This window comes from Solanum tuberosum, unplaced genomic scaffold, assembly GCF_000226075.1.
Source record: "Solanum tuberosum cultivar DM 1-3 516 R44 unplaced genomic scaffold, SolTub_3.0 scf00087, whole genome shotgun sequence".
NCBI classification, from domain to species: Eukaryota; Viridiplantae; Streptophyta; class Magnoliopsida; order Solanales; family Solanaceae; genus Solanum; species Solanum tuberosum.
The window spans coordinates 1,232,869-1,245,819 of NW_006239017.1; the positions used below are offsets into that span (position 1 = coordinate 1,232,869).

The 12,951-nt window shown below is 32.7% G+C and overlaps 2 protein-coding genes and 1 non-coding gene across 3 annotated transcripts in view; 2 read left to right on the top strand and 1 right to left on the bottom strand.

Moving 5' to 3' along the window:
- Window positions 1-3,191: 3,191 nt before the first annotated feature.
- On the top strand, window positions 3,192-9,361 carry LOC102603043 (CBS domain-containing protein CBSCBSPB1-like). The gene is made up of 14 exons (XM_006347331.2): window positions 3,192-3,614; window positions 4,650-4,818; window positions 4,977-5,109; window positions 5,188-5,358; window positions 5,507-5,588; window positions 5,678-5,791; window positions 5,903-5,969; window positions 6,172-6,277; window positions 6,370-6,428; window positions 7,322-7,428; window positions 7,505-7,638; window positions 8,440-8,525; window positions 8,634-8,723; window positions 8,878-9,361. The coding sequence occupies exons 1-14, from the start codon at window positions 3,463-3,465 to the stop codon at window positions 9,037-9,039; spliced, it is 1,632 nt and encodes a 543-aa protein (XP_006347393.1). The 5' UTR covers window positions 3,192-3,462; the 3' UTR covers window positions 9,040-9,361.
- A 369-nt stretch (window positions 9,362-9,730) lies between these two features.
- On the bottom strand, window positions 9,731-9,812 carry TRNAS-UGA (transfer RNA serine (anticodon UGA)). The gene has a single exon. It is a non-coding gene; the product is annotated as a tRNA-Ser (tRNA).
- Window positions 9,813-12,815: 3,003 nt separating this feature from the next.
- The window catches only part of LOC102603380 (nuclear transcription factor Y subunit C-1-like), a 4,626-nt gene continuing 4,490 nt past the window's right edge, over window positions 12,816-12,951 (top strand). The window contains exon 1 of the mRNA XM_015308802.1: window positions 12,816-12,950. Within this exon, the coding sequence (XP_015164288.1) occupies window positions 12,897-12,950 (54 nt within the window). The 5' untranslated portion in view covers window positions 12,816-12,896. The remainder of the gene's footprint in view (window position 12,951) is intronic.

Sequence of the window (12,951 nt, forward strand, 5' to 3'; positions counted from 1 at the left end):
TATATATATATATAAATTCAACTTCATATGTATATAGTACTGTGCTTTTTGGTAAAAAGAAGTTCGGATGAACCTTCCGTGCCTGGCTGCTAAGTGCTAGCCAAAGCGAATACGAATGCGAAAGGCCAAAATGAGGATAGTAAAAAAGACGAAAAAGAGTAGTGTGTGAAGGAGAATGGCTTTGCCATTAGTATTGAAGCTGCCGAATTCGACGTGACGCTGACTCCCCGGCAGCTGAAATATGAGTCCAGGCGAAAGAAGTACGAATAGAAGGTAACCAATAATAATTGGTGCCCAATCTAACATTTTTTTCTGAGTTGCAGGGAAATATGTATTGAAGATTGCACAGTAGTATTTTTTTTCAATTCAACATTTGTGGCCAGAATTTATTATGGTCTTGAAAATTGATTCCATGCTTGTTCCTCAAGAGAAGTAGCTAGAAACATGCTAAAGCCTTATGATGGAGGGCAAAGCATCTTCTTTTGTATAACCATACAGGGGCGGATTTTTAGGATTTCGGGATGATGGGTGCATTATTATGAAAAGGTGAATTTAATCGGTTTGACATTTAGGTTCTTATTATTGAAAGCAGTTAAAATTTTAAGTTATAGTTCCAAAATTGAAATGCTTGATTAATTAAAACACCAAAAGTGCTATCAATAACCACTCAGAGAGATATTACCAAATTTTAGAAAGAAAAAACCTTGCTGAGAGGTGCACCCAATTATGGTCGCATTATATGATACTTCGAGTGTGGGTTCACGCATTTATATTTAACAAAAAATTAAAAAATATAACACTACTATATATGATTTCGGGAGGAAACATGTGTTCACATGAGCCTGATGACCCCCTCCTGCATACGCCTCTGGATGCATAAGAAGTCACTAATTCAGTAACTTTGACTTAAATCTCGAACTCAGTAACTCAAATAATCAATGAATTCAGTAATATCTCAAACCTATAAAATTCAAATCATGAATCTAACCTATTTAGATTATATATGGCAGTAGGGGTGTTCACGGGTTGGTTTGGATCGGTTATTGGTTAAAACAAAAACCAAACCAACTTAATCTGTTTTTAAATTATCAAAACCAAACCAAACAAAATATAATATACATTTATCGGTTTGGTGGTTATCGGTTTCGGTTTGGTTTGGTTCGGTTATTCGGTTATTAACCATACACAAAAATAAAAGAAACAATTCATTCAAAATGTGAAAAAAGTGACAACAATCCATTCAAAATGAAAAATAGTTAGAATGACTTAAATTACTGAACTTTCGATCACTAAATTTACTATCAATAAAGCTTTAAAATTCACTATATTAGTCTAGAAGGAAGAGACAATAACATTTTCAGTCCCACAAAGAATTGTCATAGACACTCATATACATGAAATCAATAAGATAAATGTTTCATCTTGGACATTTTTGTTTTCAATAAGTAAATTATAAAGAAACTTTAATGAAAATATGTATAAGATCTTTACATTGTTTATAAAAACAATCTATTAAGTATGTATATTAATAAAATATATATATATAATTCATCGGTTTGGTTCGGTTATTTCTTTGGTTTTTTTGAATAAAACCATAACCAAACCAAATACTATTGGTTTTCAAAAATCTAAAACCAAACCAAACCCAAATAAAATCGGTTTGGTTCGGTTTTTCGGTTTTTATTGGTTTTTATCCAAACCGTAAACACCCCTATATGGCAGTATGATAGATGGTCTGGTCTATAATTATATACTAGTTGTTAAAATTTCATCTTAAGAGTTACTTTATACCTAGAGTTATATAATCTCGAACAAGGTACTCGAATTGATACTCATAAAATTATTTAGATAGATGGTTTAAATTACTATCTTTAGCTTTTTATTTTAATTAAATATTGTCCTATAAAATAAAATAGAAAGAGTATAATACACTAGAATATACTTCATCCCACTAATGTGTTTAGTACTTTCTTCTCTTGTCCATTAATTCAAGATTTTTTTATTTTTTTTAAACTTATGTTTTTCAAAATTTATACGATGTTCTCATCACGTTTTTTTTTTTTTTTACCCTCCCTAGGAGCTCCCACCCCTTTTGCTCCATTAGTAACTCGAACTCGCAACCTTCGGGTTGAAAATGAGGAGTGCTTACCATCCGAGCAACTTCCTCTCGTCATCACGTTCGTTGTTTGTTTTGTCCTTCCTTCTTTTTTTTTGCAGGGCCCCTCTAACTTCTTATAACTATATATTCTTCCTCTAACTTCAATAATCACACTTGCCGCCCCCATGCTTTATCATATTGTACATGAACGATTCCTTGACATCTCGATTCTATGAGAACTTTTATGAATGTCTATTTGTTTCGCTTCAAAGGAAGTCTATTTTTTTCAAAATGTATTTTAATTAAATTTGTTTGAAACAAGAAGTCCTGATAACTTTTCATCAGTAAATAAATAAGTGATTTGAGCCATTAAATCCGGCTTATGAAGATATATTTGGACATGTAACTAAGAATATTTGTCTTGGAAGGAAAAACAAAATTGTCCTTCATAGGAAGAATAAGTTGAAAGGGGGTAATTACCATTGATGGATGTGGGAGAAGGAATTGATTCTAAACTAGCTTCTTACTAGTGGTGTAGTACTCTTACTTTACTCTCTATTTTCCGAAAAGTCATTTATGTAAATTTAAGTTCTTTGCATAATTAATCCGAAATAATAAAGATTTTATTGGACAATAATTGATATTTCTTTTGTTTGAAAAGAATGAAAGGGTTTAGGATACGAACATCAAATCTTCTAATTTTTGCCTTATTTTAAAAATATATTTAACTTGATATTATAAGGCACATAAAAAGCTCTGAATTAGTATACTTTTATTATTAAAAATAAGTAATTGAATTAATGAAAAGAATCATTTGGCTCTATAAGAATAATAATAGTTTTCACAAAATGAAATTGGGAGGATGTGAATTAAATTAAATACGAATGAAAAAGAAAAAAAAGAAAGAAAGTTGAGGACTCAAAGGAGTAACAGTAAAATTCAATTTTCAAAATTGAATTTCACCGTCTTAATTCAACTCCTCATTTGCTCCAGTGAAATTGGAATCCTCGTCATTGGTTTACGTGGAAGGATCTTACTGGTTAAGGCCCCACAAGATCACGGCGTTTTCCCACAGATTATTCTATTCAATTCAATTCTCAGCTCAAACGCTAATCCTCTCCTTTCCTCTTCCATCCGTAGGGTTTCCCTCCATCTCCTTCCACTCCTCGCCGGAAAATCTTCTTCCGGCAGTTGATACTTGAATCCACAGCGTCATCAATATTGTTCATATTTTGCTCCTATTTTTTCTGCTGAGAGCTGTCTTTTCCATTATTCGACCGTTGACAATTTTATCCATTACGTGGTTCCGTTGAAATCTCAAGTTTAAGTTTTTTATTGAATAATTTGATTGCTGTAGAGTTCAGATGCCGACGAGTCAAGGAGGAGGATCATCATCGAGGAGAAGCATATCGTTGACGAACGCTTCTTCACTCGCTAAGAAGAAAGCAGCCGCGGAAAATGGAGGAGTACAACCGGATTCTGCTCACCGGAAGTCGATTTCTGTATCTCGTTCCATGTATGCTTAATTCCTTTATTGAAGTAATGTTAATCTGGATTTTATAAGTTTGTTTCTAGAAACTTTAAAGCAAAGGTTTCTATAGTGTCAGGAATATATTTAGCTCTGTTTTGTCAGGTAGGATCGAACTCAAAATCAATCTTTTTAGTTGTGAAATGTATTGATTCCAATACTCAAGTTCGTAGAGATATGGATGTTTTCTCATTTAGGTACATCGTTGGACTTTGTGCTAGTAAATTTGGGGAAGTTGGTGGTGCCATACCATTGTGGCCATCATATATTATTAATAGTGTTGGATTTAGTTTTGCCACCCACTTGAAATGTTTGTCATGTGAAATTAAGCTTTACTTGATTCTTCCACTGCGCTTCTTCCCCCAACTTGAACATTGGAGATGGATATGAGCTCTTAGTCAGGGATATCAATGATTTATTTGCTGCTTACTTATAGCTATATGAGGGAAAAGAAAAGAGTTTATACTCTATACTTAGAATGTTTGGCAGTATGGAAAAAATATTTTATAGTTGGAACCTCAGCTCAGTGATTGTTATTCTCACGGCGAAGTCTTATCTGATGTTGAAAAACTGCATGATGGAAGTGCTTAATTGTATGCTGCAATTGTCTATGGATGACTTGTTCGCTTTACACCCATGTCCAATACTCAAATGCTCCCACCATTCATTTTGAGTGGTTCAATTGGCTATACTATGCAGGCTCCTTGAGGTTCTTGTTTGATCAGATTTTTGGTTTGAATTCAGTCCCCTTTTAGGTGGTTGATTTATTTTTTCTTTAATGCAACTTTTGGAGATTGCTTAGCAATTTAAGTATATGGTCCTTTGTTATGTTCTTGCCACATGCAATGAAATTTTATTCAGGAACAAAGCATAGCTACGAGATTCTTTTGCTAGCGAGGATAACTAATATTTAAAAAACTTGTTTTGCTTTCGAGTTGGGATCAATAATAGTCACTGAGTTGTAATCATCATTTTGTGTGCTTATTTGAATTTTGATATTTGTTTCTCACAAATTTGGAACAGGGGACTGACTGGAGAACGCACAGTTAAAAGATTGAGGCTGTCAAAAGCCCTTACAATACCTGAAACTACAAGTATTTATGAAGCCTGCCGCAAGATGGCTGCTCGCAGAGTTGATGCTTTGTTGTTGACTGATTCAAATGCATTACTATGTGGTATCCTGACAGATAAGGTTTGACTTTGATCATGCAAAAAGGCTGTAAAATTTTAGTAAATAGACCTCTGTAGAGCTGCCTATATTGCTGATGCTTTTCCTTTACCCATTAAGGTGATATCTTTAACTAATTCTTCATGCATCCTTTTCTTTTATTTCCTTTGGACAAATTGAAGGATATAGCAACAAGGGTTATTGCTCCAGAAGTTAATATACAGGAAACACCAGTTTCAAAGATAATGACGAAAAATCCAGTTTTTGTGCTTTCTGACACACTTGCCGTGGAAGCTTTGCAGAAAATGGTGCTAGGTTGGTGTATTTGAAATAACTCAAGCTGTTAACTTTCTTGAACACCTTTCCAACATCGTATGTTTGTTTTGACAACAGGAAAATTTAGACATTTGCCAGTTGTAGATAATGGAGAGGTCGTTGCTTTGCTTGATATTGCAAAGTGCCTTTATGATGCGATTGCTCGCCTCGAAAGGGCAGCTGAGAAAGGAAAGGCCATTGCAGCTGCCGTTGAGGGAGTTGAAAAACACTGGGGGGCAACTGGCTGTGGTTAGTTTAGTTTTGTGTTACTATTCTTCATTGGCATAGTGTAGGAGTGTCTATATACTGACTGTGTTTGTCAAGTTCATGTGATTGAATGATGATTTTGATTGGTCTTGAAATGCATTTATTAACTTTCCATATTTTTTGTTTTTAGCAAGTTCAAATACATTTATAGAAGCACTTCGGGATAGAATGTTCAGGCCTTCACTGTCTACCATCATTTCTGAAAATTCAAAGTATGTAATACCTTCATTTTTAGATTAGTTTAACCTTGAAGTAATCCGCAGGCGAGTCACTGTCTGTTGTTGATTTGTGGTGTTTTTAGGATTGTTACAGTTGAACCAAATGATACTGTTCTAGCCACAGCCAAAAAGATGCTCGAATGTCGAACAAGCTCTGCAATCATAACAGTTGACAACAAACCACGAGGGATTTTAACGTTAGTAGTGTTCCCCTTGTATTCACTCGTTTACATTTATCAATTCTGAGCTATAGTGTAATGGCATATATTAATCATCTAATGAGAAGATTTGCCTCATGTACTCTGCAGTTCAAAGGACTTATTGATGCGAGTCATAGCCCAAGATCTTTCCCCTGAATCCACTCTCGTCGAAAGGGTAATCTCTCTCTCTCTCGATAATTGAGGGGGTATCTTTTTCGGGATAGCTCGCTGGTCATTATCGAAGTAAAAGGTTTAAACAATACTAGTTCTTTGAATTATTGAAACTTAGATTTTTTCAATCTTTTTTGTTTTCCTTTCTTTCTTGAGATTTGAGAGAAGTTCTAATAACTTCCATTTTGTTTGCATCTAACATCCAGGTAATGACCCCCAATCCAGAATGTGCTTCAATAGATATGCCTATTGTTGATGCTTTACATACAATGCATGACGGGAAATTTTTACACCTTCCTGTTGTTGATAAAGGTATTATTCGCCTCCAGTTACACTTTGAGTTAGAGTATCTTTTTTTTTCTTCATATTTCTTTAAATAAATTTGTACTTCTTCTTTGTGGCAGAGGGAACTGTTGTTTCTGTTCTTGATGTGCTTCATATCACTCATGCAGCTGTAGCCACGGTAAGGCAGTACACATGAACATGTCAATTTTTCCCTTCTCAACTTGTCATTAGCAACTGTTATCATTTGGGCTATCATGTTGGTGGTCAATTCACTTTCTGGATACGGCCTTGTATGTAATTACCTCATTCAAGTCTCGACTACTTTGATGAGTTTGCCAACATATCCATACATATTCAAAGACATAAACTCTTGTTTGGATCTTTTAAGTTGAAATCCTGCTGACCACTTTGTTAAGACTAAACTTTTATGGAAAGTAAACTAGGTTGTCAGTTTTCCTAAGTAAAAGAAATTCTAACTTTGTTGAATGTGTGAACAGAATACCCAGGAGGTTTATTTTATATTTCGTTGCACTTCAAAATTAATTTAGGTTACAATCTGCAAAAGCAATCTGCTCGATGGTGTTTCAAAGATTCTTGCATTTGATTATGAGCTCCACTGCTAGTATTAATATCTTTATGACCTCTACTGCTAGTATTAATATTTAATTTTTTTCTTTATTTTGGATCAGTGAATATTTCAACCAATCCTTTAGCCATTGTGGCTGCTGTTTGTGCTTTCTGTACAAATGTGTTTAATTGGTCAAGTTGTCCTATTCGCTTTTAGATGGAAGGTGCCCAATTTATTTACATATATGATTTTTTAAAACTCTTCTTGTTTCATTATTTGATTAAAAACTTAACATGAGGGTTAAATTTTGTGAGGCACCTTTTCAACTATTAATATCATGTCAAAATCAAGGTAATATAGGATGTCATTAAGTTAAAAGTAGCAAACAATCTTGTGGAATGTTGAATTTTTTTTATTTAATCTTAGGTTCTATATTTCATTTGTTAAGTTCGCTTTTTCCCCAAAGATTCTGGAAATTTATTTCAAGAACTGATACTAATCAGGTGGGAAATGCTGCTGGAGTAAATAATGAAGCTGCAAACTCTATGATGCAAAGATTTTGGGATTCAGCTATGGCATTGACTCCTGATGATGATGATGAGACGCGGAGGTTAATGCCTCTTATCTGTGAACTCATTTTCTTTTCCTTTTGTATTATCTCTCACATTTTTTATTTGACATTTCAGTGAGAATTCCTTGAAATTGGCTTCTGAAGGGACAGAAACAGGAAGATCTATTCCCTATCCTTCATCTAGCCAGCCAACTAGTTTTTCATTTAAGATTAAAGACAAAAAAGGGAGGATGCACAGATTCAACTGTGGTATGTTTAAATACTATGCTTTTAGTTAACCAAAAAAAATTAGGCACTTGTGAATGTTATCATATGACCTTGTGTATCTTTTTATGTACACCTAATGAATAGCCTTTTATTCCTTATTTTCTTTTGGTGCATCCATGAGGTTTCGCTGTGGGTGTCGTTCATAGAAAATCATATCTTATTGTAAGATTCTACTTTTTGGTATACTTCTTGTATGCTGGTGTTTTATGCTCTTTGTTTATAAAATCTTATTGCTTGATTTAAAAATCAGATATGACCTTGTGTATCTTGTACCTGGAAATTCTTGTTGCCATTGGCCCATTTGTTTATATATGCATTCATGATGCCAAATCATGCTGTACCCGTTGACATGTGTGAACAAACCAAAAAATGTGTACCTCTATTTTCTCTCTTTTAGGCATCTTGAGACCTGCCTTCCAAACTGTCGTAATTTTCCCAGGGCTCTAGACTCCTATCAAATTTATGGAAGTTCTGTCCTTTCAACTGTTTCCATGTCACTTGTGTTTCTCGATTGTTCTTTGTGTTGGTGCTCTTGAATTTCACCATCAGGCATTTATATATTCAGCAGTGTCTGTTGCTTGCTCTTTTTTATTATTATTAGAGAGACCTTAAACTCTGTGGTTTACCCCTTATTGGGAAAAATTGGAACTTGTTTGTTATTTTGTCTCTTGAAACTAACTCTAGGAAATTGATATGATGTTTGTGCTTTGTTGTCTTTCATAATTTAACAATTATGATAATCTTGACTCCCATGATGACCCAATTATTTTTATGATATTTCAGATATTCAGAACATGACAGATCTAATAGCTGCAATAATTCAGAGAGTGGGGGATGACATTGACCGGACCAATCTTCCTCAGATTCTGGTTGAATGCATTAATTTTTCCTCGTACATTTGAATGATTCTCCTCCTCTTGGTTTTCCCTGTTTGAGCAAGTTGATTATTATATTCAAGAACAATTACTCTCTTGCAGTATGAAGATGAAGATCATGACAAGGTTGTACTGGCATCAGATGGTGATCTTACAGCAGCTATTGACCATGCAAGATCTTCAGGTTGGAAGGTATGATTGACTTTCCTTTGGCCTTAGTTAATGTGTATGAACATAAACCCTAGTAACAGGAAGGAAGATTGACTTATGATTAGATATTAAATTTTGTTCAGTCTCTTTTCTTGATTACGAAATAAGGACTGATGACAAAAATCAACCTGAACAGGGGCTAAAATTGCACTTAGACTATTCAGGAACAACGGGTGGTAGTTTGGATTATGCTCATACTGAATCTGCATGGGCCTCAGCCTACAGCACCGTAGCAGCTGGTGCTGCATTAGTTGCGGGTTTAGGCGTATTAGCATTCTTAAGGAGATCCGGTAACTAATTACTTGAAAGAAGTTCAACTCTTGATAAACGAGGAATGGGAGTAGCATATTGATTCATATGAGCTCGATGGGCCAATCATATTTGACTGAATGTTGGTGTTATTAAATTGGACAGCTACACTGTATTGGAATCATTTTACCTTTTCCTCGTCTGCAATCCAGATTTGCAGGTTTTGATTTTGAGTGATGTAAATTGCACCATATAAATATAACCCTTACATTGAAGGTTGTCTTCAAGAATGAACTGGCAACGCCATGCAAATTTTTGTGCCAAGAGTTGTCAGGAATTTAAATGTGATATACTATATTTGTTACGTAAAACATATGTATTGCACTTCTACTTCCTGCTCGGTCTCTCTCTGAAATACCTTCTTTCATACTAACCGTAAGGCAAGGACCGATAACAACTATGTGTTTTATCCTTTGCAAGCGATGGTAGACAAGGTCCCTTCACATCATTTGTACAACTGCACAACTATTGCTATCCTTAAACTCAAGGACAATTTCATAAGCTAAATAGTATTCCATTGATTTCAACTCAAAGCAAAAATCACAATGATTGTCGATGGAAATGAAGTATGAAGATTCAGATCACGACAGATATGAATTGACATTTAATTCAATGTTAGGAAGACAAATGCAGCTTCCTGAATTCTGCCATGAAGCTCAAAATAAGAATTTGCAAAAAAACGTCGACAGCAGGGTTCGAACCTGCGCGGGCGAAGCCCAACAGATTTCAAGTCTGTCTCCTTAACCACTCGGACATATCGACTTCACGCTAATGATGCTGCTAATCAAGATTCAACTACGATAATTCAATATTTCACTTTTAATGGCTATGTAATGTTGCTAAGAAAAGAAAACAACAAATAATAAATATAATAAGTAATCTAATTATTAGGACAAGCAATCTAATGTTGCCAATATTTTAAAATTATTTTGATCATTTGGATGCGAAGAGAGTTTCAAATGGTTGTGACATGGGTTGCAGTGACTATGAAATGTATGATATTTCATTTTAATTAAATGTTTCAAATTTTGATCTTTGTGAATGAAAAAAGATTTTTTAATAGAAGCGTCAAGCAATCAATCATAGAAATGAGCCATGTTATATGCTGAGTATAAATTAATCAAATTTTAATACAAATATAAGACATCAAATAAAAAATTCGTGAAAAAAATTAAGCAAAAATATCTAACAAACTGAAATGACATGACTAGTTATAGTACTTTTTTCATTCAAAAGTCATGAGGCTGTTGTCAGTGATGTGTATTTCATTTCCAAAATTTAAAGTTTTGTCTGCGTGTCACCTTATGAGTGGTCAGTGACATTTCACGTAGCGCGTGGACCCCAGCGTACCTTTTCGCTTCTAAAAATTTGCTAAGTAGGAGTACTAAAATTTGGCAAATTATCCTGTAGGCCCGAAAAAAAACTCCATCCGTCAAAATTTATCACATTCTTTTATTTTAGTCAATTTAAAAAATAATATATTTTTATATTGATATTTTCTTTTTTTTGATTTATGTGATATGATTTAATTGAGCATGAAGTTTAAAAAATATAAAAATACTTTACAATATTTCATAACTATCCTTGAAATAAATAATTTTTTAAATAGAAGAATACAGCTTTATGAACCTTTTTGCGAAATAAATGAAACCCAAACCAAGTAAAATGTTAATTATGTCATATGCTTGTCAATTAAAGAAATGTGCCACTCTTTTCGGAACGGACTAAAATAAGATTGTGTCATGTAAATTGTAAATTGGGATGGAGGGAGTTATAATTTAATTTTAAACTTTTTGATAATTTTAGGGATCGTTTGGTAGAATGTATGAGAAGAAATAATATATGTACTGGCTTTGTGTAATAGTAGTTCCTTGTTAGGTACACCTTTTCAGCCTGTGTGTAACTAATGCAATATTAGTTATACACTCTATTTTGTATCCAGGAATATATTATACATGAAGATTTATTATTAGTAATGCAAGAAAATTTAATTGATGGATTGACATGGTTAAAAATCCAATTGCCTTCTCAAATCCCTTTTTACAGTTTTTCACCATATTTGTGGAGGATGTCTTTGTATCTAACTATTTAAAAAAAAATAATAATCATGCAATCCATACTATTTTTAATACACCAAATCAAACAATGCATAAGAAATAATATAAACATAATTAATGCAAACATTGATAATACACTTTATTTAACATTATTCTTATACATCATACCAAATGACCCTTTAATTAAAAGATTATAATGTAGATAAATTTATCTTAAATCACAATTTATAATGTCTTTATATTTTTATTTTTTAATCAAACACTTACACCTAAATTAAAATCAACAAGAAGAAACAATAATCAGGAACTAAGCACTCATTGTTATAGAGCAATTTCCTCTTTTTGTAAATACTCTTGTTGAAAGAAAATAGTCCATCACAACATCAAAGACGTGCAATGAATATGCAATTCATTTCTTAATTAGAAATTTCGAATTTAAGTCATGAATATTATAAATTTTTTCTTCACAGGAAGCATTTCTCTTCAAATAAGGCCCTACACATTATAGATTCAAAATAATCAAGCTTCAAAATGAATACCAATCACTCGATAAAAATTCAAGAAAAGAAAATAGACTATCACTACTAGGCCCAAGGCATATCAAATGCTCCAATGCTTCTCGAAATATCTCATATTGTAACGACTCACTTATGAATTTCCTCACGTTAGACTTTGAAGTGCCACTATATATATTTTTCATCTGTTCTAATTGGTTTGATCTATTTTGAGTTGATTTGAAATTCAAGAAAATAAAGGATAAAATTTTATGATTTTAACTTAAAAGTATATAAAATATATTAAAATATTTTTTTAATTATGTGATTTAAATATATTATATGAAAAATTAAAATTAAAAAGTCGCTAATAAGAAAAAAATATTCTTTCAAAAATGGATAAATCAAATAAATTAAAATGAAGAGAGTAATAAAATACTCCCTCCGTCTCATTTTATATGTCACCTTTTTACTTTGCACTTGCATTAATAAATGATGTAACTTTACATTCTACTTTTATTTAATTTTTTTTGGAACTCAAGTTTTCAATCAATGAATATGAATTAATTTATTTTGATTAATTAATTTAACCAATGAACATGAATCATTTACTTAGCTTTTCTAAGTTGGTCAAATATATATTTTCAAGGCTAATAACTCACAAGGGTAAAAAAGGAATAATATGATAATTTATGCATTGATTTTATGAAATGACATGTATTACTAAATAACTATTTATAGAAAAGAATGACATATAAAATGAGACAGAGGGAGTAATACTGATTTAGGAATACTTCCATAATAGTACCACTAATAATATCCTTTGCACTAAAAAGAAAAATGCTTATTTTAGAAGCTTTCAAAAAGAAATTGTTAATGAGAATTCAATTTTCCACCACCTCGTAATCTGCTCCCATATTTCTCCTTTCCCATTCCCATTTTGAAAAGAATAAGAAAAGAAAAGAAAGAAGAACACTTTTGAAAACAAAAAAGTGGTCATACATAAAACATGATTAGAAAATGCAGTTGGTAGTAAAAATAAAATATATTAAAGTAATGTTTGGATTCTAGTTTGATATAAAACAAATACGGTTTTAGAATTAAATATTATAAGTCCATTTTTATAATAGAAAATAAAAGCTGTTTAAAATAAAAAATAAAAAAATAGAAGCTGTTTAAAAAAGAAAAAGAAAAAAAATGAAACTGTATAAATTAGTACAAAGCTAGAGCAGAGCACCATTACACCTTCACATTTTCCCTACACAGATAGTAGCTTCCATTTTCCGCAAACCGCCATGGACAACAACCCTCACCAATCTCCGACTGAGGCCGCGGCCGCGGCGGCGGCAG